This window comes from Lissotriton vulgaris, chromosome 6 (assembly GCF_964263255.1).
Source record: "Lissotriton vulgaris chromosome 6, aLisVul1.2, whole genome shotgun sequence".
NCBI lineage: Eukaryota > Metazoa > Chordata > Amphibia > Caudata > Salamandridae > Lissotriton > Lissotriton vulgaris.
In genome coordinates, this window is record NC_141694.1 from 251567128 (window position 1) to 251593144 (window position 26017).

The window sequence follows — 26017 nt, forward strand, 5'->3', positions numbered from 1 at the left end:
GAGACACAGGTTTGAGAGAAAGGAAGACAATGAGAGAGAAGAGACAGTGAAAGAGGGAAAGTTAGTAACTTCCACATTAGAAGACATTTTTATTATTAGCTTAAACTGCTCAACATATATCCCCTTTCAAATTAAGAACTCCCCTTTAGAAATGCTTTGGAAGATTTACAACAGTGGCAATGACACACCAGATTTTCTTAAGCAGAATCTCCGAAATGTACCTCAGACACTGCAACCAAAAATGGCACTGATTGCCTCTCATTCTTCACAGATATCCCTGTCCTTAACCAATCAAATGTGTTCCCACAGAAATTCAAAACTAAACTAACAGTTTAATTGGTTCTACATTTCAACACTATCAAACACATAATATTCAACATCCCCCTCGGCTCTTTCTACCTGTTACCATGGTAACACTCCATAGAACACCAAACTAAGCTCACAGGTGAAAAGTTCATCATACAATGTTGCAAATAAACTCAGCAAGGGTGTTTGACCTCTCAATACACCAGCTTATCCTGTGCAATGTTCCCTTCAATGACCTTTTCTAAACCATTAGCATTACTTCTTTCAAAAAACAGAAGAATACACCCTAGCTTTGAATGTTCAAGTTTCAGAAATCACCAATCATTTCTTTTTTTTCAAGTGCACTGAATCTCTTCCACATTTTTTTTCTAAACTCCTGTTTCTCAAAATGCCATTTCATTTCCAGAGCCCATCTGAGTACAACCAGATCTGCCTTCAAAATGCCTTGAGTGAGGATAGTAGGACACCGTTTTATTTACTTGAGTGAAAGGTATGCCTCAAATAGATGCTTTCTAAACCTTGATTTACCAAATGTGGACATTATGTGGATTGGCCAGAGAGGATTGGGATGTCAACAATTGATGCCATTGGTAAAATCCTTTTTGCATCTGCCACACCCTGACCTCATAACTGTGCACTGTGGTGGAAATGACCTAGTCACTTTAACTGGGGTAGGCCTGGAAATGCTTTTAAAGGACACCTTTGGACAATTGATGTCACTTTTTCCACAAACTGCCTTTGTATATTCAAATATAACCCAAAGGCAGAAATGGATATGGTCCAACGAATTTTGTCTGCAAATTGAGAAAGCAAGAACACATGTGAATAAATCTGTTTCTGCTTTCCTCAGAGACTATGGCATGGGTTCTATATACCACAACAACTTGCGTCACAACATGCAAGGCATCCATATGAGAGATGGTGTACATTTCACAGATGAGGGGAACAGAATCTTCCTCTGTAACCTGAGAGACTGCATCGGTACTTACTTGTAGGTACAAAGAAACACACAATAAACACAACAGCTCTTTTTAGAGCCAACTAACATCTAAACACTCAAATTTGATTTTAAACTTTATTTTGTCATTAATTTTTAGGGAGGTGCGCGCACCCCGAGTAGGTTTTTTCATAAAAACTATTTTTTTATAACCTTTGGGGTCCTTCAGGGACCCCCTGAGAAGGCCTAGGTGTCAGGAAGTCTCTACCCTGCCCCCTTTTCACGTTCTCAACTTTCATTTTTCTCTCCTCTGAAACTACACAAAATGGCGGCTGAAGGGTGCTACAAAGAGGGAGAGTGAGAGAAAGGGAGCAGGAGATAGAAAAGGTGAGTAAAATGCTGAGAGGAAGAAGTAAAGCAGGGTAAAGGGAGTAAAAGTAACAGAAATGGAGTGATGGTGAGAGAAAGGGTATGAGCATAAGAAAAGGGGGATAAAAGAAAGTGAGGGATGGGGAGTGAAGGAGAGAGAAGTGCAGTGAAGGGATGGAGGGAGTTACAAAACTAGATTGAAAAAAGGGGACTCAGGATTTCAATAAGGAAAAGAGAGTAAGTGAGGGAGAGTGACAGAAAAAATACGTAAAAGAGAACAGATGTCCGATACACACAGAAGGAAGTATGGTGGGAGAAAGGGAGTAACTATAAGTAAACTTACAATGTAACACAAAAATGTTGCACTCTATACTATAAATCTCACTTTATACCACAATCACTTGGCTACTACCTCATAAATTACATTTAAAAATAGAAACATTTCTCAAATAATTTTTGATTTCTAAATATAAATTTATTCTCCTGAATTTTCATAATGTAAAATCACTTCTAACGTCAAATCATCAGGAATTTCTTCGTAAGACTGCAAACATGATTCTTCAAACTCTATCATCTCCAAACATTCCAGAAATTCAGTGTCCAAAGACTCATCAAAAAAGTCACTTGTTCCATCTCCTCCACTAAGTTCTTCTTCATTAGTGTTGTCATAAAATGGAACATTCAAATCTTTTAAGAAAGTAGATGAAACTTCAAACACGATTTCCACTGTCTCCTCATTGCGAACCATATTTTTAACAAATTTGTTGCTGTCATTTGCAAAAAAAATAAACACTTTAATTTATCATTTTTAGTAATAGATAAAATAAAACTAGCTTTAACAAGTATCCTGTCACAATATTCCCTAACACACATTAACTCACATTATCATTATTTCAGGGTTTAGGGCAGTGCTAAATGCTAGTGAAAGAGTTTCTATGGCATTTATACAGCACACCCAGCACTTCTTTTTACACAGCAAGGAGACTACTTGAGAATTAAGAAGCCTGACAGACATACTGCATAGGACTTTCTAACACTACATCTCCTAAAGCCAGACTGACTTCGTGACAATATGTATTCTCATATTTTTTAAAAACACATCAACCATGCAAATTATTCTGTCAGAATTTTCCTGAAATTATTACTAAATGCTAATAAAAGAGTTTCTATGGCACTTATAGTGAAGTGAGGGAAGAGATATGAAGGTGAGGAAAGGAGAGTGAGAAAAAAAGCATATTAACAGAAAATAAAAGGTGTAAGTAAAACAAGGATTTTTTTTAAAAAAAGAGGAAGGAAAAAGAACAGTGGTGGAGAGAAAGGGTGAGAGAGAGAGAAAGAGAGGAAGAGTGAGAAACTTCCACAATAGAAAACATTTTTCTTTTTAACTGAAATTGTACAATATAGTTGCCCATACAATTTAAGTACTCACCTTTTAAAATGCTGCTAAAGATTTACTACAGTGTGAATCGCACACCAGATGTTATGAAGCCAAATTTTCACAAATGTACCTCAGACACCGCAATAACAAAATGGCCGTCATTCCCTCTCATTTTACACATATATCCCCGTACATAACCAATCAAATTTCTTCCCACGCAAATACTAAACCAAACTAACATTTTAATTGGTTGTACATTTCAATACTTTCAAACTAACATAATGTTCAACCTACCCCAAATGAAAACTCTGCCCGTTACCATGGAAACTCTCCACAGAACACCTGTGTGAACTCAACTTTTCTAAACCAATAGTATGCTGTTCTTTTTAGCGACAACCAACATCTAAACACTCGCTTTAAAAAAAAAATGGTTTTTTTGCCCTTGGGGATCCTTCTGGGACCCCCTGAGAAGGGCTAGGGGGTCAGGGAGTCTCTACCCTGCAACCCTTTTCAGGTTCTACACTTTTGTTTTCAGCTAGCTTCTGCCTCGGAGACAAGATGGCGGACAGCACTTCCTGATTTCAACTGACTGGAATGTTGACAGACGTCCAACAGCCAAGCAAAATTCTGCTCGCACGGTGCGCGCACGTTGTCCCGCCTATAGATATATATATTTTTCAAATTTGATTTTCTCAGAAACTACTGGAGCCATTTACACCATTTAAACAAAAAGGCGTACCGCGTACCAGTCTCTACCATTTTGCCAAGTTTGGTGTAATTCCGTTTAGCGGTTCGGGCTGTAGCCTTGTCTAGATGTCCTATGGAAAATTGCATGGGGAAAACACGTTTTGGGACCCTCTTTTTTTCTCAGACCCCGCTTCACGAATCCCCTCGAAACTTTGAGGGAAGGAGCAGAGCGTAACGGGCCATCTTCTTTGAGAAATTCACGTAGATTCATTAACCGGCGCCAAAGTTATTCCCAATAGAATGTTGTGGATTTCCTATGGAAACTAGGTCCTAAATATTACTACCAACTGGCGACCGCCAGTAGGATATATATATATATATATATATATATATATATATATATATATATATATATATATATATATATATATATTCACTGAAAAAACCATAGGTTATAGACCACATATAGTTAGGAATTAGCATTTACAAAACCTTATTTTACTCACACAAAACCATTGATATTCGCATATATAGTTAGTTGCACTAACTATATATCGCGCACCCGCAATCCACTGCTGATCATGTCACATATTACATCATTCATGTGATAATACGATGAACCTCTTTAGACTCTAATATAACCTTAGATACACTCAGTGTAAACAGACACTCACAGACTGTCACTCATCCATGGAGTTACTCACACACCTAGTCAGTCATGCAAAGAATCAATCACACCTCCATTTCCTCAACTATACAGATATACACACCTTACGTATTCAAACATATACTAACACATATTTACTCTCTTATACAATCCCTGATACAAGTTCACAATGATCCATACAGCCACTCACACATTCACTGGCTCTTATGCACAGTTATTTATATATATCAACTCTCACATGTACTGTGTTTTACATATGTACTTACTTTGACATGTAGCACTGAGATATCCATTCACTCACCAATACACTCATGCACACAGTCAACCGCCCATACAGCTGTTTCCACATGCACTTTTGAACCCATACATCTAGTGAATCAACTGCTCACACATCTATGCACAGTCCTACACCTCCCAGTCACCCACACACACACACACTCAGTCTCCCATACAAATACTTGGGCAATCAATCAATAACCCATATACTTACTCATATAGCTACTGATCAACACATGCAGCAGTTTACAGAACAGACATAATGATGCACAAATTAAGACAGTTTAGTCACTAACCCATGCACTCAGTGAGACACATTTAATCACTCACTCATACAGTCAGTCATGCACCTACTAAATCCTTCATTCAGACACTTATACATCCACTCATTCTTCAATATGTAAGACATATTTTAACTTTACAGAAACATACAGTCACTGGATGTTGTCATCAGTGATGTCATCAGTGATGTCATTTGAGATGTCATCAGTGATGTCACTGACCATGTCATGAATGATGTAATATGTGACATGATCAGCAGTGGATTGCGGGTGCGCGATATATAGTTAGTGCAACTAACTATATATGTGAATTTCAATGGTTTTGTGTGAGTAAAATAAGGTTTTGTAAATGCTAATTCCTAACTATATATGGTCTATAACCTATGGTTTTTTCAGTGAATTTTCAAGGTTTTGTAAATGCTAATTCCTAACTATATATGGTCTATAACCTATGGTTTTTTCAGTGAATTTCAATGGTTTTTTAATAGCAAATATCAAAAGCTGTTCTTCTTTTAAAGGAAAAATATATTTTATATGTATTTAATATAATTTTTTTATGTATATACATTTTTTGAGGGAACGAATTTATCAACTATCATGCTGAAGAAGAGTGTGGGGAAAAAAAACCAAAGAGGAGTACTAAGAGGAAAGAACAATCAGTTCAAAAATACAATTGCTTTAAAGCATGAAGTGCTTTTCCACACATTTACATTTGAATAACCCATATTAGAACATACAAAATATCTACAGAGGAGACGGTGTACATTGAATTTTAGACTCTTCATTGGTACCTACATGTTGGTACTTACATCACCCACACAACACAACAGCTCTATTCAGAGCTACCCTACCTCAAAGCACTCTAAAATATTATTTTACTATTTCCCTTGGTTTTCCCCTTGTTGCGCTTTTTTTTTTTTTTTACATATATGGGCCTCCTCAGCCACCCTCAGAAAACCTAGGTGGTCAGGATATGTCTCCCGTGCCCCCTTATACCCATTCCCAACATTGTTTATCCTCCATCTTGTGACTAAATTCGTCCGAAACACAAGATGGCGGACTCCGGTTACGCTACCGTGAGCTACCCGGTTCGCTTACCGGGTAGCGCTTCCACAGCGAAAAAAAAAAAAAAATGTATTTAATTTTTTTGCTCCGCGGGGCCCTTTAATAGCCCCCACATCAATCCTAGGGGGTCAGGAGGGGTCTACCTTGCCCCTTTCATTCATTTCCCCCTTCGTTTATTTCCACCTCTTGTCTCTCGATCCTACCGAGAGACAAGATGGCGGCTGCTCCGGACTGTTTAGAATGTTGAGTTACCGGAGAGCCAATCCGCTTCTCCTCGCGAAGTTCCGTTACGCGTCTGGTACACGAACCGGGGCGCTAACCGGGATGCTGTCACAGATATATATATTTTTTTTAAAGTTAATTTCTCAAAATCCACTGGAGCACATATCTTGAGACCTAGCAAAAGCACATCGGGCAAACAGTCTCTACAATTTTGCCAAGTTTCATAGAAATCCATTCAGCCGTTCGAGCTAAGAGTCCAACCGCCCTATGGAAAACTCAATGTTAATAACACGTTTTGGGACCCCCCTTTTTTCTCGGCCCCTGCTTGACGAAACCCCCCCGAACTTTCAGGGGACGCTCAGAAACAAAATGTGCCATTTTCCAGAAAATTTCAGCCAATTCCGTCCATCAACGCCAAAGTTATTCAACTTAGAATTTTCAGAAATCTCTATTCAAAAAAATCCTAACTATATATACCTACTGGCGACCGCCAGTAGGTAATATATATATATATATATATATATATATATATATATATATATATATATATATATTACCTACAGCCAGTACTTTTCAACCCTACTGTCAAACATCTTACTATAGTATTTCAAATTATAAATATTATATAGGTTTTTTATTAACTTTTATTAAAACAACAACTGTAAACTTAACTAGAAAAATAACTTTATTTAAACAGTATCATTAACAAATTGTGATGTGGACTCAAAAAAAAAGACGTTGGGTAGGTAATCTGCAAAACAAAAAAGAAAAAAAGAGTTTAAAGTTATGTAGATGTGACTAAATAAGGTGAAGCATTACAAATGAAGTTAACACTACGATTTTACGTGTGCAGTGTGCCTAGTACATTTTACTTCTGTTATAGTCCCGCGTGCAGGTGGTGTCTATATGGAAGTGCCTACTGCGTTACTGACACAAAAGTGGCACAACGGGATTGTAAATACGCCAATTTATTTCTAATGCATTGCAATGGAGACATTGTATATCTAGGCCGCTGTTCTTACCTTGTATAAACATTGCGGCCACCAGAGTTCACAACTTCAATTCAACTCTGCTTCTACACGTCAAAATAGACAGCAGTGTCCATAACTTTAAAAGAGAAATGATGTCACAGAGAGTGCAAGTGAGAAAGAGATAGAAAACAACATTAAAACTTTCTCACAGAGTCTGGAGTTAAAAAATTTTCTTGAAAAGTCAGACGCAGATTTACAAGCTCCTTGCGCCACTTTTCCCATGTTAAAAGTAACACAAAAGTGGCGCAATAAGCTTGTAGATCTGTTTCTCAGATTGTTGCAACCTATCTGTTGTCACTGCTCGGAGGTAATTATACATTTCTACAGAGTCAAGCTGCTGCTCACTACCTACTGTCTCCTTTCACAAATATTTTGTGGTTGTATCGGAAACAAAATTCTTTGCTCACCTAGTGCCATTGGCAACATTGAAAGAGGGTGCTCTGTGTCGAAGAAGCCTTCAGTGTAACCAAGAGAGTTCACCACTTCAACTCAGATAAGGTTTTATACAGCAGACTGGAGATAGCAGCGTCCAAAACTTAAAAAAAGAAAGAGAAACGATGTGAAAGAGAGAGGAAAAAGGACATTAAAATGTGGGAGAGACACACACGACAGGGGGGCTGCCTTAAGCCAGAGGCGCAACCACAGTCAAAAATATGGGGGGGCTAGAAAACTATTTCGGGGGTAGGGCTTAACTTCAAGCAAAAAGAAGAGTGGAGCTGCAGGGGCTGTAAGTGGGAGGGGGGACATCAAAGAATCATTAACATGCAAAATGTCCTTAAAAGACCCGTGAAGTACGCTGGTGCAACTGTGTGTGGGCCCAGGAAGCTATCTCATCCTAGCTGAAGTCCCGTTAGCCCAATGTGTGTTTTGCGCGCCTGCTGCATACTACACATTCTCTCCTTTCATAGATAACTTGGCGTTCTTTTGGAAACAAGCTTCTTTGCTCACCTTGTGCCATTGCCGTCGTCCTGGTTACATAATCCTTCCTGAAGGTCTACATCTAAAAGATATTAAAAGAAAGATGTTATGATTGGTAATTATTACTATATTAATTTGGAGTTTAGATAACCGCGCTTTTATACACGTTCCTTCTCACATTTCTACAAACTGTTTGTATTGGTAATATTCCGGACATTTCAGCGATTATAAAAATGTTCCTGCTATTGGGATAAAAATGTATACATGCAAATTAATACACTATAGAGAAGTGCGTTTGTCTGAAATACTAAGTCGCGTTTTTGTATCTAGTCTGCTACAACCCGTACTCAAGCCCCACTGCTCACCTTTTCGTGGAAAAGACACCTTCTTCATGATGTAGTTCTGATCTCCAACAAAGAAGTCTCATATATGGTGCTGAGGCTTGATATCTCTATGGCTAACGGCATACTTGTGCTCCCATCATCATCATTGCAGGTTCTTCACCCGCTCAGTGCTTCGGGCACCACTAACTCAGTGACTAAAGAGGCCACGCATGTAGTATTAGGCCCCTTGTTCGGTACTTTGGGAACAAGTCTAAAATGGCGTAAAACACGTGCGCTCCGTCTTTTTTATACATAGGGTCACGTGTGTAGTGACGAATGCGCTGGATGGGTGTGGTTTGGTTGTATACCAGCAATGAGGGAGTGTGTGTATCGATCTGACAACTAGACCTGCAACTAAGAAATCACTACAATGGAAATCTAGGCCTTGTACTTGTTGTTGTGTTTTCCTGGTAGCGTAAGCACAGTAGGCTGTACTAACGTGTTAAGTCTCGATTAATTTACGACGTCCCCCAGGGGCTTTTAAATGTTGGGAGAGGGGTCAATAATTGTGCTGACTTTTCTACGTTAGCGTGCAGTACTATATTGTTTTATAAAATGTATCACTCTTCAAACCATCATTGCTCTTACGATGTACGGCCGCGATTTCTGTAATTGCTTTTAAAAGTAATATACACTTATTTAAAGTTTTAAAAAACTATTTCCATGATTATCCCAGATAATGTCTTCCCTTAACCCCTTCGATGCGGCCGCTTTTTTTCCCGTGTGTGGCCGCCGGCCGAACACGGGCGGGCCATGACGAACCCCAGCCGTCATCAGCACACGAGCACCGTAGTGCATGACGGCTGGGGTTCGTCACCAGCATGGGAGGGGTTAATATGTACATTAAATACATAAATATATGTTTTTGAACAATTAAAAACTTTTGCTCTGTACGGGTACGGGGCGCCGTATGTGATGTCACACGGAATTTTTTTTATATAGATATATTTTTTAAGCGCGGGGTACGTGTTTTGGGCGAAAAAGAAAAAAAGCCGAAGCCCGCTTCATTGTTAGTTAAACTCCAGGGGGGCCAAATTCCGGGGGCTATTTTTTTTTCATAATGGGGGCGCAGAGGGTCCCCCCTGCGCGGGGATCGCTACCCCCCTGGTCTTTAACTATATGTATGCGGGGGGGCTCATGGAGTTCCGGGGACCACCTTCCCCCCCGGGGGCCTCTTTTTATTTAAAAAAACTGTGCAAGGGGGTTGTAAATGTGGTATTTTGCTTTCCTTTCTGTCTTGTAGAGGATCCAGGGTAAATATAATGTTTTTTTTGTACAGCCAGTACCTTTCTGCCTGTTACCATAGTAACTTTTCATTGATCACTTGCATGAGTGCAGAGGTTAGAAGTTCACCACAATATGTTGCTAATTGAAATAGTTACTGTGCTGGAGATTTATATTTTTTTTTTCATGGGAACCGTTAGTCGTAGAAGAAGTCAGTGGAAAAGTTTTGTAAGCGATTCCTTCCTGTTCGGGGTGTATTAGGGTAACGTGCTTCAAGCGGGACTTTACGAATCTTATTGTTCATTGGCTGTGAAGTATTAAAAGTAGAAGTTTTGGCAGTCATTCCTTGCTCGTCTGTGGAGCAACTTGGACATTTTATTGGCTAAAGTGTTCCGAGCACAAGTTTGATCCTTATTGGGTGGGAACGGGTCACTGTTGTCAGTGATATTGTGATGCATTTTCCAAAGGAGTATGGGGAAAGAAAGTAGTAGAGGGCAGGTTAGGAACACTATTAACTCTGTACAGTGCCCATAAGGTGGTGGAGAGGGATTATGCGGGAACATTTTTTTTTAATATGTTTCAAGGGAGGTTTATATAATTGCTGTGTGGTGTATTAATCACAGCGGAAAAATGACAGGGTCTTGCGCTGTTTATTTTTATCAAGTTTGTTGGTGACATACTTCTTAGGAGTACTATTTACTTATAATAATGTGGCGTTTACTTTCCTGATCGGGATGTGTGGTTGCGCAGCAAAAAAATAAGTCTAGGTTTGAAACAGTTTTTATTAAGCAAATACAAATAAACTTTCTTCAGAAACTGTTGCTGTATATATGAAAGGGGTGACAATTAAAAATGGAATTTCATAAAATATCAGTTAAGCGTGGCCATATACTTCTTTTTTGTGCTACAGTTTGTAAAAGTGTTGCCCCACATTCTTGATGATGTAAGAGGGCATCAGTTACTTTTAGATAAAGTAAAATTGAAGTGCTACAACAAATACTCCCGCACTACATTATCTCAGATCAAGAGAACAAGTAAAAAAACAATTAAATACAAATGATTTCATATTACATAAAAATGCATGCATTAATATTTTTCAAATTTGTATTCTGTACAATTCAGGAGTGTGCTGTCGTAGTGCTTAGAGGTTGCAGACTGTTCCGCTAATAAATCACATACTCACTAAAGAATATATAGGAAGGTACTCTTGTAATATAAAGTACAGGCCTATATATTCTTTAGGGAGAAGTTGAATAGGAACCGCAAATAAGAATAGAAATTAGAAAATAACATTCAGAAATGTAGGGTTTAATAAATATTTAAAGTAACAAAGTATGCATCATAGCTATATTTTTTTGTTATGCTGTTTCGTAAAATATGTTTCTGGAAAAAAATATCTGATCAAGTACTTTTTAATATTTGAAAGTTTTATTATAGATGGCGCTGAAAAATCTCCCATTCCTCTTCTGTAGCAATAGGACAATCTATTATAATATAACGATTGATACCATTGTTACAGTAAAAAGAAAAGGAAAATAAAATTATGTATTTAACAGAACATCCATAATGAAATACTTTCGAGGGGTAATTATTTACGGAACTTCTTTTCTCCGGGAGGTGAAAAAGTTTGATCTTCGTGGTGACTGGTCATAAACTCCTCTGAGATCATGACGGTGAGAATAATTCCCCAGTCTGTATCTTTACACTTTCACCAAACACTCTCACACTACTGTTTCATTATTGTAGTGAGCCATTCAGATGTATGAGTTTTTCTATATACTGTGGTAAAACTGAGGCTGTTATGAATTCAATCAGGCTCTTTCCTTGCAGAACTATATTCATCCACTCACTACCTAAGTACTCTTGCATTAAAATAGGCCTTAGGCCATAGACTGCTTCAAACCCCTATAGACTATGCATGCAGTCTTCTATGTACTTGCAGATTTGTCTTTTATACCTTCAATTCCCCAGTTTGTATCCTTACACTTCCACCAAACACTCTGTCACTGCTGTTTTAGTTTTGTAGTGACTCATTCATCGGTATGTAGTAATCCATTCACTACATTAAAACACTAATGGGCACATATACAATAACTGGCATATCCCCAGGAATATGGCAGTTATTGTGCACCGTGACACCACCACCATGGATGTGTCAGATTTACAATGCAATGCACCATGGGACAAAAACAGCACAGATATGTGATGTATCTGTGCTGTAAAGGTGGTGCATTGTTTGAGTTATGTTGCAAGTGCAACGCATCTCCAGCAATGCACTGGGGGCCTTACGCTCAGAATGCTGTGTCAATCCTTACACCTACTTCAAGCTAGTGCAGGGTTTTGACACAGCATGAGCCCAAAAGTGACAAAGTGAAATCTTGTAGATTTCACTCAGCCACTTTTAGGAGGTGATCCTGCACCGGAACGCCCCCCCCCCCCCCCATGTAGGAATGTCTCCTTCTGGTACAGGGATTTACAATGTGACGTACCTCCCAGATAAGTCACATTCTAAATACCACACACCATGGCGCATCTTTAGCACCACTGCTGCATCAGAAAAGTGATGCAACAGCGATGTAAAAGAGGCACAAGGGGGTTGTAAATCTGCCCCTCACCAACACTTACAAATTCTCTCAGGCAGTTTCACTAGCAGTGCATTCTTTTTGAATTTACTTTTGTTATTATTTTACATTAAAAATATGAAATGTAACTTCAAAAATAAATATAAGTATTTATAATAATGTAGGAAATTACTATAAAAAGAAAGATATAATAATTAATACATTTTAAAATGATCATTTACAAAACATTTCAAATTCACTGAAAAAACCATAGGTTTCAGCCACGTTATAGGTAGGAGTTAGCATTTAAAAAACTTTAGAAATTCACTGAAAAAACCATAGGTTTCATACATGTTCTAGTTAGCTGGACATTTCACTCATACAAAACCATTGAAATTCCCCTGTTATAGTTAGTTCAGCTAACTATAACTTGCACGCCCACAATGCACTGCTGATGACGTTACATATTACATCACTCAGGTCATGGTCAGTGACATCACTCATGACATCACTGATGACATCTCAAATGACAGCACTGATGACATGATCCTTGTGAAAGTGGCAGACCTCCTCTTAGCGTAATATACCCCCTTGATACACACATTCAAAAATAGAAACTAAAATTTTCAAAAAAATGGAGATACCAATACCAGTTAGAGCAACATATTCTGTAATTCTCAAATCTACATACACATCCACTCATTCACCATTAGTTCTATATAGTCACTCATACATGTACTCACTCATCTTATGTACTCATACACCTATACATCCTGTTACACACCTACACTTATACATAGTTTATTTGCATGTGTGAGCATGTGTGTGAATAACTATCAAACATCCATTTACTTGCATATACAGCTCTAAACACACCAGTTAACTTATTTCTACAGAAACGTACACATACTTACTCTCTTAACCCCTTCGCTGCGGTGGCTATTCCGCCGCAGCGCTAAAGGGGCGGGGCGGCCGCATGCTGGTGACGGAGCCGCTCCGTCACCAGCCGCGGTTGAGCTATGCTGGTGACGGAGCGGTTCCGTCATGACCCGCCACGCTCATTAGAATGCCCGCACAGGCACGAAATCAGCGCTGCACAGGCGCGGCGGCTGGGCCATGACGGAACCGCTCCGTCATCAGCACAGCTCAACTGTAGCTGATGACGGAGCGGTTCCGTCATCAGCAGGGGAGGGGTTAAACAATCAGTTATAGAAATACATACTTATTTATACAGGAACTCTTCCAATATGTCACTGTCATATATCTTTACTTATATACATCAATACTCACATATACTAGTTTAAAACATATGTACTTACTCATAAAGACACTATTGAAGCAGTCATTCACTTACTAACACACCCATACACACACCCATACACCCCTGCCCACATGCTGTCTTCAAAACACATACAAACAGTGAGTCACTCATTCATGCATCTGTACGCTAAGTAATACCCCCACCAAACCATACAGACACTCATTCTGATACTTAAAAATCCAACTAATAACCCATATCGACACTCATGTAGCTACTCACTAACCCATGCAGCCACTTATACACAAAGTGAGACACTGATACAGATATTTACTTATTTAAACATTACTCGCTAATATATGTATTCACTAAGATATACTCAATAAGTTTACAAAAAAAACATTTAGACACTTATTTATCCATTTATTCTTCCATCAACCTTTAGATACACATATATAAAAAATATTTATTTTTCAGAAAGGCACACATTCACTGGATGATGTCATCAGTGATGTCATCCGTAATGTCACTGACCATGTCATGAGTGATGTAATCTGTGACTTCATCAACAGTGCATTGTGGGCGCGCGAGTTATAGTTAGTTGAACTAACTATAACAGGGGAATTTCAATGGTTTTGTATGAGTGAAATGTCCACCTAACTATAACATGTGTGAAACCTATGGTTTTTTCAGTGTATATATATATATATATATATATATATATATATTCCGTTATGACACCCTCCGTGTGAGAGCACACCCAAAGACAGGAAGGACCCGGCCAAACAAGGAGGAGTCCTTTATTATCAGCAGAAACCAGCATGCCCCAAGGAATATTTCTTTTTTGCATTCCCTACGCGTTTCGCAGCTCCTGCCGCTTGTTCACGGGACCGGCATGCATGCGGGCAGATGCGAAGGCAACCAGTCCATTATTTCGCCGATTTTATCGCCATCCACTAGGCAGGATTTAACACAAGGCATTGTGGGACCAGTAGTTCCTTCGTTACCATATGACCAATGCTTGGCTCTGCCTCGCACACAGTATTATACAACTCTTGACGAGCCTCCCAAAGAGCAGTTAGTTTCAATTAGAAGCTGTCCTGTCATTCCGTTTGGCTCCGTAGTTTTCTGGAACAAACAGCCCACATTTCCTCAGCGTGGTGGTGCTACTCTCCCGACCTGGGCAGGCCGGTAATATGTTCCGTTATGACACCCTCCGTGTGAGAGCACACCCAGAGACAGGAAGGACCCGGCCAAACAAGGAGGAGTCCTTTATTATCAGCAGAAACCAGCATGCCCCAAGGAATATTTCTTTTTTGCATTCCCTATGCGTTTCGCAGCTCCGAAAGATCGAGCCACACCGACCAGGTAATGTCATGAAATTTTTATTTTTCGGGCAAAAACAGACGCATGTCGAGCACACAGGCTCTTGATCACATGACCATGGTCCCGAATCACAGGCAAAAATACTGTTAATTTACTGAAAATAAAAGACAGACTCTGTGTTTACACCATCGCACAGAGCCCATGTCACAATTTAAATCATAAATAAATTAGTTGTTTATGACACAATCAATATGAACAATAATGCTTCGCCCAGCTTGGTCATTTACTTATTTAGGAGATTAGAAATGCTCTTGAATGCGTTAAGACCTTAATTAATTCACAGCTTGTTTACCAACATTTCATGGGCAATGTTGTGGGTTTAGTACCCTCTGATGTCCTAAGTTTATATACATTAGTGTCTGAGCCTTGCACTGGATGAATTGAGTTATATAAGTTATTGGACATAACTTAAATTGTGATCGAGAGTGAGCTTAGTTGCTAGTATAGAGTGCTTATATTCAAAATATGTAAACTATATTATTCAAGATTGATTAAAAATGTATTCAAGTCAATTCAAAATTAAATTCAATTAAATATATATATATATATATATATATATATATTCACTACTTACTACTCCTAGTTATCAGCCATTAATACCTGCCACTCAAGACTAGACCGATTGCCTATCTAATTTTTTTGAGCAAAAAATTACAGCTATTCATTACTCTTACATCCCAAAATAATAGCCCCAATCGTGAAGATTCCTTTGGCCCACTTCCTAACCCATCTCATTTTTTGAATGATTTTGTGAAATGTGACTGCAAGTCATTCACCTCCGATAATAAAGTGATAAAGCGGGGCTCCCCCTCTGATCGCATTCCGCCCAAATTTCTCTCGATTATTGCCCCGGCATTACTGGAAAGAATAACTCGCTTATTTAACAAATCACTTGCGGAAGCGGACTTCCCTATAACATGGAAAGTAGCCAGAGTAAGACCGATTTTGAAAAAACCAACAGCTGATCCCACACTCCTTGCTAAGTACCGTCCCATATGATTACTTACCTACTTCGGGAAGGCCCTAGAATCTCTTGTTAACAAACAGCTTGTTGCTCATCTTGAAAGCCATGAACTCTTAGACCCTTCAGAGTCTGGGTTTAGGCAGGCGCACAGTACGGAGTCAGCATTGGTAGAGGTTACTGATAATATCAGATTGGCGTTAGATAAACGTCAATCAGTTATCCTCGTCCTGCTTTGTCTGTCCACTGCCTTTGACACCATCTCCCATAGCATTTTAAAACAGCGGCTTTGGGAGATAGGTGACAGAGAAAATGCCCTGAAATGGTTTCACAGCTACTTATCGGATCGTGTAACCACGGTGCAGAACGGCAAATACAATGCTTGTGAAAGAGCGGTCGAGATGGGGGTACCACAGGGCTCTATTTTGAGCCCTACGTTGCTTAATCTGTACATGATCCCACTGGCCAAGGTGATCACAGCCTACCATTTTGGTGTCACATCCTACTCTGATGACACCCAGAATCTGATCACCTTGGGCCCGGACCCTAATGAAACCAAGCAGCGTTTCAAATACTGTATAACACATGTTGATAGGTGGATGAGGACGAACCATCTACAATTGAATGGTAGCAAATCGGAGATTGTGCTCTTTGGTAAGGCCTCTGAACATTGAACTCATGATTGGTGGCCATCCGATCTTGGCCCCTGTCCCACACCCAAGGAAATGGTCCGTAATCTCAGAGTATACATGGACAACCAACTGTCCATGAAGAATCAAATAAATCATGTAACCGGCACCTGTTTTGGAATAATATGAAGTCTTCGGAAGGTTTTTAAATGGATCCCTATTGAAGCCCGAAAACCATGAATACAAGGACTTATTATAAACAGAATGGACTATGGCAACGCCCTATTGCTCTCAATTAATGAAAACCTTTTAAACATGCTTCAGGTCCTGCAGAACACCGCCACTGCAGCTAGGCTGGTCCTTGACCTTCCGCAAAGATCCTCCTCTGCCCCCAGTCTAAGAGCCCTCCACTGGCTTCCAGTGAAAAAATGATTTATTTTCATAATATTGTGCCTGACCCACAAGTAAATGTTTGGAAATGGTCCCAATTACTGGTCGCAGAAGCTACGCTGGTATCAACCACGCAGATTGCTCAGATCCAGCAATGAGCCATTGCTTACTCAACTTAGAATTCATGCTGCCAGAAAAGGGGGCGATCTTTCTCTTTTCTTGCTCCGACTTCTTGGAATAAGATGCCTTTACACCTGCTCACCACTCCCGAACACAGCTCAAGACTTGGCTTTTCGAAAATTAAGTCATTATCTTACATCTTTGTCAGAGCCGTCTGCAAGTGCCATGAGATTCTTGGACACCTAATATTGGAGTGATGTGTGCGCTATACAAATATCCCTGACTTGACTATATACACAAACACATACATACATATATATATGTATACACACACATATATATATATATTTTATGTTTAAAATGAGCAATCATGGGGCACGATTAAAAATTTTGTTTGCGTTTCTTACAATTGTGTTCATGTCCAAGAAAAGTAGGCCACATTCTCATTTACAGATGCAACTGGCATGTACAAAGTCAGTTTTAAGATGGATTTTTCACTGTCATAACTATAGGCTTACAGGCAGAAAAGGGTGTGTTCTAGTGAGGGTGTCTCTGAAAAATGCAGTTTGTTAGAATTTTCAAATATTAGGCAGATAGCTTGTCACAACAATGTATATTTCCAGGAGTATGCCTGTGATTCTTTGTGAATCCCATAGAGGTGAAAGGAACAACCTTAAACTTAGTAGTAAACCTATGTAAGTAGACTTTCAACTATTCCAATTTCAGTTTTATGAATCAGGACATTAGCTAAAACATACCATCCTGTTTTTTTCCTAAATAGGAGCAGAGTACTGGGCAGCTGGATGTGGTTAATGCCTCTGGCCGTGGCAATGTCAACATTTGGTTCTATTAATGGTGGATTCTTCAGTGGAGGGCGCTTGTACTATGCAGCAGCACGAGAAGGTCATCTGGTAAGAGAATAAGCATTTTAAGCAGTCTACTCTAGAAAATGCTCAGGTAGCCAGAATAAGCACTGGTTTTAATGAAGAATGAAATGTCTGCCCATTCTAGATAAAAGTCCAAGAATGCATAGGCCTCTCTTATGTATGTAAGTAGATTTCTATCGAGCAAACTCAGCTGCAAAGCAAGACAGCCCTGTACAGTAACAGGAGATACCATGCATCTGGTTCAGGTGACGAGGTGGTGGATACTGGAGTACTCAAGGAGGTAATAGAGAAGTAGGAGGGAGAATAGAGGAGGATGTTGGATTGTGAAATACAATCATAGATGGTAGCTGCGACAAAAGGGTGGTAGAAGTAGGCCAAAGTGAGGGAGACACTGGTAGATACAATAATAGCTGGACAAGAGTGGAGTTGAAAAGACAGCTTCCTGTATCCCTTGAAGAAGGGTGTAGGTTAAGAGGCGATGCATAGAGTGAGACACAAGGGCAGCAAGTCAAGGGTTAGCAGTGGGTTAGGAGGACTGGGCCGGGAAGAAAGGGCAAAAGCTCAGGAGAGGTGGGTGGGAGCGAGCAGGACCGCAACTTATGCGCAGGACAGGAAAGGTCTGGTCACCTAGAGCTTCCAAAGTGTTAGGGCATGGAGTAGCATCTGGAATTCCATCTTGAGCTCTTATCAATAATGGAAAAGGGACCATGTTTGGTAAATTTCCAATGGGAAAGGATTTCACACCAGTGGTGCAAGATAAAGCCTAGCATCCAAGCTTCTCCTTTCAGCATTTTCTGGTCCCAAATCTGATGACTGTGCCACTGAATGTCTTGCATGCCTTCTGAATGTCTTGATCTTGCATGCTACTTAGTGTAGGGTGTCACCATTGACTTAAGTAAAACAAAAGGGTCCAAGGGGAAATGAGATTAAAGACCATATAATATCATATCCCCCATTCTAACTCTACTCATAACACGAATGGATATTGATGGTCTAGTAACATGAGGCTAAAAAGAGAACCTACAATGGCAAAACCTGTATCTTGAAAAATGTGTGTGTTATATTGTACAAAGAGTGGAAAAGAAACCAATCAGCCCATCCAATGGCGGACCATCATCTGGGATTTTATAGAAAAACTGGTGTCTGTTTTAGGTATCTCACTTGTTGTTATTGTGAGATATCCTAGTATAGATCCACCAGGGTCTGGATCCATCTTGATTCAAAGTTATAGTACTCCTGCATTGTGTGTGCTCTTACCACCACTGCATACTGCTCTTCCAGCTCTACTTATTCTACAGTTCTGCGCAGAAAATTGCCTTCCAGAGGAGCTTGAATGAATTGACGTGAAAGGCGTTTTGACCAAATTTATCCCGAAACTCACCAGCCTTACATTTACCCACTTGAGAATTATCGGTTGCACATGATCCGCAATAACGGGATAGGATAAACGGCGCAACACTCCTAGGCTGCTCATTGCTTGTTTTCTCCGTCATCAGCAGGCCGATAACTGATCTTGGTGGCTAAAAGTATAAACAGACCTGTACAAGGGAGTCAGAATCTACATCACGGCGGACTTCTCTCATGAAACGTGGTTGAGGAGGAAGAAATTCTTGGTGCTCAGACTGGGAAACAGCAATTACAACACAGCTATTACAATGCATTAACATTACATTTCAGCCATTACAACGCAGGTACCGCTACCACACATACCATTACCATGCAGGATTTTACAATGCATATGCCTTCACAACGCATGCCTTTACAACAAGTTTTGTTGTAAAGGCATGAATGGTATAGGCATATGAATTATAAATGTAGATATTCAGCGCTAATATATATATATATATCTTTCAACAAAGAATAAATTCATTGCACACACCTCGATAGATTTCAGCTCTTTATTAGGTCAGAGAGCTCTCCTTTGCTTTTCAAACTTCACGTTCTTGCTCACTACCGTGAAATCTATTGAGGTGTGTGCCGTGAATTTAACCTTTGTTGAAAGATTTGCAGTGAGAATTATTCCTTTTCTCGCCACAGGCACCAGCTATATTGTGTTCCTTCACCAAGGACTACGTTGTTGAAATATATATATATATATATATATATATATATATATATATATATATATATATATATAATATGTAGAAAGTACTTTATTCGATAAAATATATCATCATAAAAGTATACAGTCTTATACAGTTAAAAGAATAAAAACAAAAACCCACCAATCCACCAATCCTTGTGTACAAACATCAACACATTAAAACCACAATGCTAAAAGCAATAAGATATACAATAAAAACAGATACATGACAGCCTAAAATCATCCTAACATAAATCCATCAAACAATCAGGTTGAGAAGGGGGTGGATTTTACCCTCCGCATACGTGTCTTCCAAGCACTACCCAAGAATTTGGCTACCCCACACACCATGGCAAGGGAAGACGTATCGGTGCTGAGGACCCGCAAGGCCATTTTATGGCCCTGAGGCCCAGCCCCAAGCATAATGGTTTTAACCATATCTTCCTTGCTCCCCTATAGGCCTGGCAAGCGAAAAGGAAATGAGCCACATAATCTTTGGGGGCTGCACACCCTGGACAGGATTTGGGTACACTGCCTGGGTTGTTCCACCCAGAGGTGAAATCATTCACAGGGAGGGTCCCAAACCTGAGTTTTAGGTAGTGATCTATCCAATGGTTTTTCTATAAAAATCTAGGAAAGGTTCAAGTTTCCTTGCCAATTTAAACTCAAGGAACCACTCTGTAAGGGGACCCCCTGCACCTCTAGATGTGGCCTCCTACTGAACCCAATCCCAGTAAAGTTTCTTAATCACTAGCTTAGAGGGGGGTGTTTGGCTCATCCATGATACACTCAGGCCCAATTTTAAAACCAGCTGCCTCAAATTGCTCAACCACTTGATCTTATTCCCCGAGTTGAGCAAAAGAAGTTTGTCCAGAACTGCTGCGTAGTTATGGAGCTCCTGGGTCCTTCTGAGTCGTACCCAGAAAAGTAGCGGCCGCAAGAGAACTACATCTTTTAAAGAGCACCTGCCCATGTCTTGTTGTAGTGGATTTAGCGGGGTGGAAACTGGAAGGGACACCAGGTCTCTCGAACTTATTTTGAGATGTAACTAGATCAGTTATGTTCTCGGACCCCCACAGCTCGGATCCGTAGAGTGCACATCCCTGGCGGACTCAACTCCTCACAGGCACCCTCTCTGTCAGTTGCCCCGGGAGCCCCATATGATCCTAGCATAATTCCTCTCGTGAAGTTTCACAATAAATCCCAAGAGAGACCCCGGGAAACCCATCTTTTCTAGGATATCCCACAGCCTAGCACGAGGAACTAGATCAAAAGCTGTTTTGAGATCTATAAATGCCAGGTACAGGCTGCCCTTACCGATGGACACGGCCTTCCAATGGATCGCAAAAAATCGGAAGATCTGATCCATCGTGCCCACTTTTTGTCTAAAACCTGCTTGAAAATGGGAAAGAATATTCTCCTCTTCCATCCAGACACCCACCCTGGAGATGATGACCCTGCCCACCATCTTCTGGATCACGCCTATTAGACTGATCGGTCTGTAGTTGGCAGGGTCATCTCTCGCCCTCTTCTTATACCCGGTTACAACCTCTGCTCCCTTCCACGAATCCGGCACTGGGTAGCCCTTCGATATCAAATTCATTATTAGGGTGATGAGTCTGGCCCAGATTACAGGTTTGTCCAGGAGGAGGTCCCCAGGTAGCCCGCCAGGGCCGCCGCCTTTCCCGGGGTTAGATGTTTAATTGCCAATGTTACCTCGGTGGTCAAAAATGGTTCTACGAACACCGATGGCGCTTGGCCCTCGCTGTCAGAGGCTGAGGGAGTGGGGCGTATCGCATCTGCTCCACCATACAAAGCAAGGAGGTGAGAATACCATTGTTGTCTGTTATGATTACTAATGGGAGCCATGCTCCACCGCCTGGCTATATATATATATATATATATATCTATTTCATGTAGTATATTTTATACCTTTACTTGATATATATATGAAAGAAGAACTCGTCAAGGGAACTCCAGCACTGCCACAATAGTTTGCAGATTTGAAAAGACGAAGAGAGGAAAGTCTCCAGAGCTATAGCGAAGAGAATAGGGCCCGAGGGGGTAAAGGGTGTAAAGGGTGTATACTGTCCCGTCCTATGAAAACCCGGAGCCCCAGCTTTTAACAGACTGGGCTGAACACACTGCACTGTACTGTCGGGGAACCTTAGGAATACTCATCAAATATGCCTGGAACGACAGCAAGAAGGCATTGGCTGAAATTAAAGAACTTGAAGATGAACTGGCCAAAGAAGACAACAAGAGTCGAGTAGAGGAGCTGAAAGGGCAAATGAAAACAAGACTACTGAGATATGAACAAAAAATTAAAACTAGGAAGCAAAAGTTTATCCGCGACGAAAATGACTACTTGCAGGGAAGAGTTCTAACTTTTACCTGGAAATTTGATACACCTCGGAAGGAGTTTAATCAGAGAACACAACAAACAGCCTAAATGGTTGAAACCTCAGAGTCTGATCTAACTGAGAATGAGTCAAGTGATGAACAAATAGGGAGAACAGTGCAAGAAAAGAAAATCCCTTTTCAGAACGAATTCCAGATAATACGCCAATCTTGGCTATGGGGAGGAAAGAACAAACCCCCAGAGCAAAGAGGAGAAGAACTCACCGAGGGGGTGGCAGCAGTAAGAGGGAAACCACCACCAGCATGGGCCACTCGCAACAAGAAGAGGTCCAACAAGCGGCAATAGAGACAACTAATCTAACAGTGGTTAATATGACAAATCGAGCATTAACGGAAACTGAAACCAGAGTTGTAAGTCTGGGATTAACATTTTGCCTGACCAGCCATTTGGAATATACCCAAACAAGGATTGTCGTCTTTAGTTTCACACGAAAACTGAAACTTTACAAGTATTTTGAATTGAGGCCACATATGAAAGACTTTAAGAAATTGTCTAGTACACTAAGGGCCACAGATGCATTGACCCGAAAAGACTTTTGGGAGATCTGCGATCGGAGAATAAAGAAAATCCATCTACTATGAGGACTATACCAGAGAGAACAATTAACATAGGCATTGAACAGGATAAGGTAGAAAGCCCGTTCAAACCGGTCTCAATTTCCAATCCCCAAATGCCATTAGACGCCATTGATGTCTTCACGGAAGCAATGACAAATGATTTACTCAAGTTTAGATCAAATGGGAGAGGGCAACGAGGAACAAGAGGGAACATTACTGTGGCAGAGACAACCGCATTACAGAACCTTATGAAGGATGAGACACTAATAATTAGACCTTCAGATAAAGTCAGAAATGTTGCTGTGCAAAGTAGGGAGCAATATCAGAAGGAAGCACTACGCCAACTCTCTGAAGAAAAGAACTATGAAAGGGTGTCAAAGGAAATTTATCAAGCAAGCATCCAAGCGTATGATGAACTGATAAGCAAATGGTACGGAAAATGTATGTTGGGGACAGAGGAACACTTGTTTCTCAGTAGTATTAACCCGGTAATCCCTACTTTCTACCATATCCCAAAACTGCACAAAGACAATGTGAACCCACCAGGGAGACCTATCGTTTCCTCAGTCAACAGCATAACAGAACACCTATCTATGTTTTTAGATCACTTCTTGTTTCCCTTTGTGGCGCAGTTAGTCATACATTAAAGACACTAAAGATTTTTTAAGCAAGATAGCTCAAATTTCATGGGACCCCAGCTATTTATTAACCCTTTCGATGCTGATGACGAGCTCAGCTCGTCATCACCCACGGGTGTCGTGTGCTGATGACGAGCTGAGCTCGTCATGAATAACTGACATCCTGATTTTTCAGCACAGGACGGGAAAACTGCCAGCAGCCATGTGGTTAATGGTATTGGACATAACCAGCCTGTAGACCTGTATAAAGCATCATAAGGGACTAAGATCTGTCCAAGCTTATTTGGGGAAATGTCAATTACGCTATGCTATGCACAACCAAATGTTACTTGAATGTGTGGGATTCTGCCTCAAAAATAATATTTTCTTGTTCGAGGACCAGTTCATCAAACAATTATCTGGCACGGCGATGGGCACCTGCTTTGCCCCCAGCTACGCAAACTTGTTCGTTGGCTGGTGGGAGGAGCAGGTGCCCAGAACCGTTGAGGGCAAGGATATAGGCAGAGTAGTGCAGTGGTACTGGTATATTGATGATTTATTAATCATATGGCAAGGTACCGTAGAATCAGCTTATGACTACATTGAGGTCCAGAACAATAATGATCTGAACTAGTACTTCTCTGGGACAGTGAGTCCAGTAGCAGTGGACTACCTGGACCTGAGGGTGTTTGTAGAAGACCAGAATATCCATACTGCACTTTTCCGCAAATCCACGGCGGGAAATTCAGTACTGTTTGCCAGTAGTAACCACCCACCCAAACTCATTCAAAGTATTCCTTATGGTGAGCTCCTCAGGATAAAAAGGAACAGTACTAAAGATCAGGATTTCGAGGAGACTGCCTCGGAATGCATAGCAAGGTTCAGTGTAAGGGAGTATGACACTTGCAAAGACTATGCAGAAGGTGAGACGAATTCCCAGAGAGAAATTACTAACGGAGAATAGGGAAAGAAAACAAGAATAAGGTCAGAGTAAGTTCCGGATGGTTGCACCTTACTCAGCTAAAGATATCTTAAGAAAATGCTAAGAAAAACTTGCACATTCTTAAAACAGATAATGTCATCAAAGAAGATATCCCTAATTCACCCCTGGTAACAGTTAGAAAATCAAGATCACTTTGTGACATGTTAATGCGAAGCCATCTAGAGAAACCGCTAAAGCAGGTTAAAACCTTAAAAGAAATTAAAGGTTTCTTTCCTTGTGGCAGGTGCAAGGCCTGTACCCATAGCAAGAGGGGTTTTACATACACAATACCAGGCATACATATTACAAGGGAAATCAAGAAATTCTTAACTTGTAGTACTCCCTATGCAGTGTACTACCTAGTGTGCCCCTGTGGGCTGCGCTATATAGGCAGTACCATTCACCAGCTTAAGATTAGAATATTGGAGCATATAAGAGCCATAGACAAAAAAGATCCATCTTACCCAGTGGCGAGTCACTTTGCAGAGGTTCACCAAAGTTATAGAAATAAACTTCAATACTATGGCTTAGATCATGTCCCGTTAATTCCAGAGGGTGGGGGGGGGGTCAGGTTACGTAAACTTAGACGCCTGGAGTCCAGGTACATTGTAGATCTTTTAACAAAATCTCCGAGAGGAATGAACAGCGGGGAAGAGCTAGCTGTACATTTGGGGCCTTGACTCACTTAGTGGGATGACTAAGCATGAATGTATTAAATCCGTATAGATAGGAATGAACTGAAGTAGGTGAATAACTTAAATAATTTGAGAGAACTCTGGTTTTGTTTTGTTTTGATCTTATTTGATCTCAATTGATTTTATTCAATTGTATCAGACATTGATTTTGATTCTGATTCTGGCTGTAATTTTGATTTAATTAGAAGTGGTATTCAGTTGCTGAGAGGTTACAACGATTGTAGCTGTAGCTGTGACAATAATGTGATTAAATGAGAACTCCTAGGATGATTTTAAATGTATATGTGTAGCATGCCTTAATAATTTTTTCAGAGCAATGAAATTCACGCTTAGAGGAAACATGATGAAGGAACATTAGCCAATCCACAGCTTTATGAACAAGTAGAGGTATAAAATATACTACATGAAATAGAAAGTACAGAGAAAAGTTGCTGATTAAACAGTTATTTAAGTGCAAATCATATGGGGTTTTATGTATTGAAACCGCTCAGGAAATATTCATGTAGTTTTAGCAGAGTAAAAGCACTGGTCTGTGCACCACTACAAAATGGCAACTGCTTTTGAGATCTGTAAGTTTTTCCCCTATTTGTTTCCATGTACAAAAGGCGGTGCTTTAAATGCATGCTTCCTCGAGTGTGACACTAACACTGAAGAAGGCTTTTCGCTGAAAAGTCTGTGTCATTTGCGGTCGGAATAAAGTTTTGCAAAGGTTCCCCTCGAGTGTG

General features: G+C 40.2%; 1 protein-coding gene across 2 annotated transcripts in view; it reads left to right on the forward strand.

The window, feature by feature from the left end:
* The window catches only part of LOC147707089 (b(0,+)-type amino acid transporter 1-like), a 478142-nt gene that overhangs the window by 240068 nt on the left and 212057 nt on the right, over positions 1-26017 (forward strand). For both annotated transcript variants that reach the window (XM_086926281.1, XM_086926280.1), the window contains exon 3: positions 17831-17960. In XM_086926281.1, the coding sequence (XP_086782407.1) occupies positions 17831-17960 (130 nt within the window). The remainder of the gene's footprint in view (positions 1-17830; positions 17961-26017) is intronic.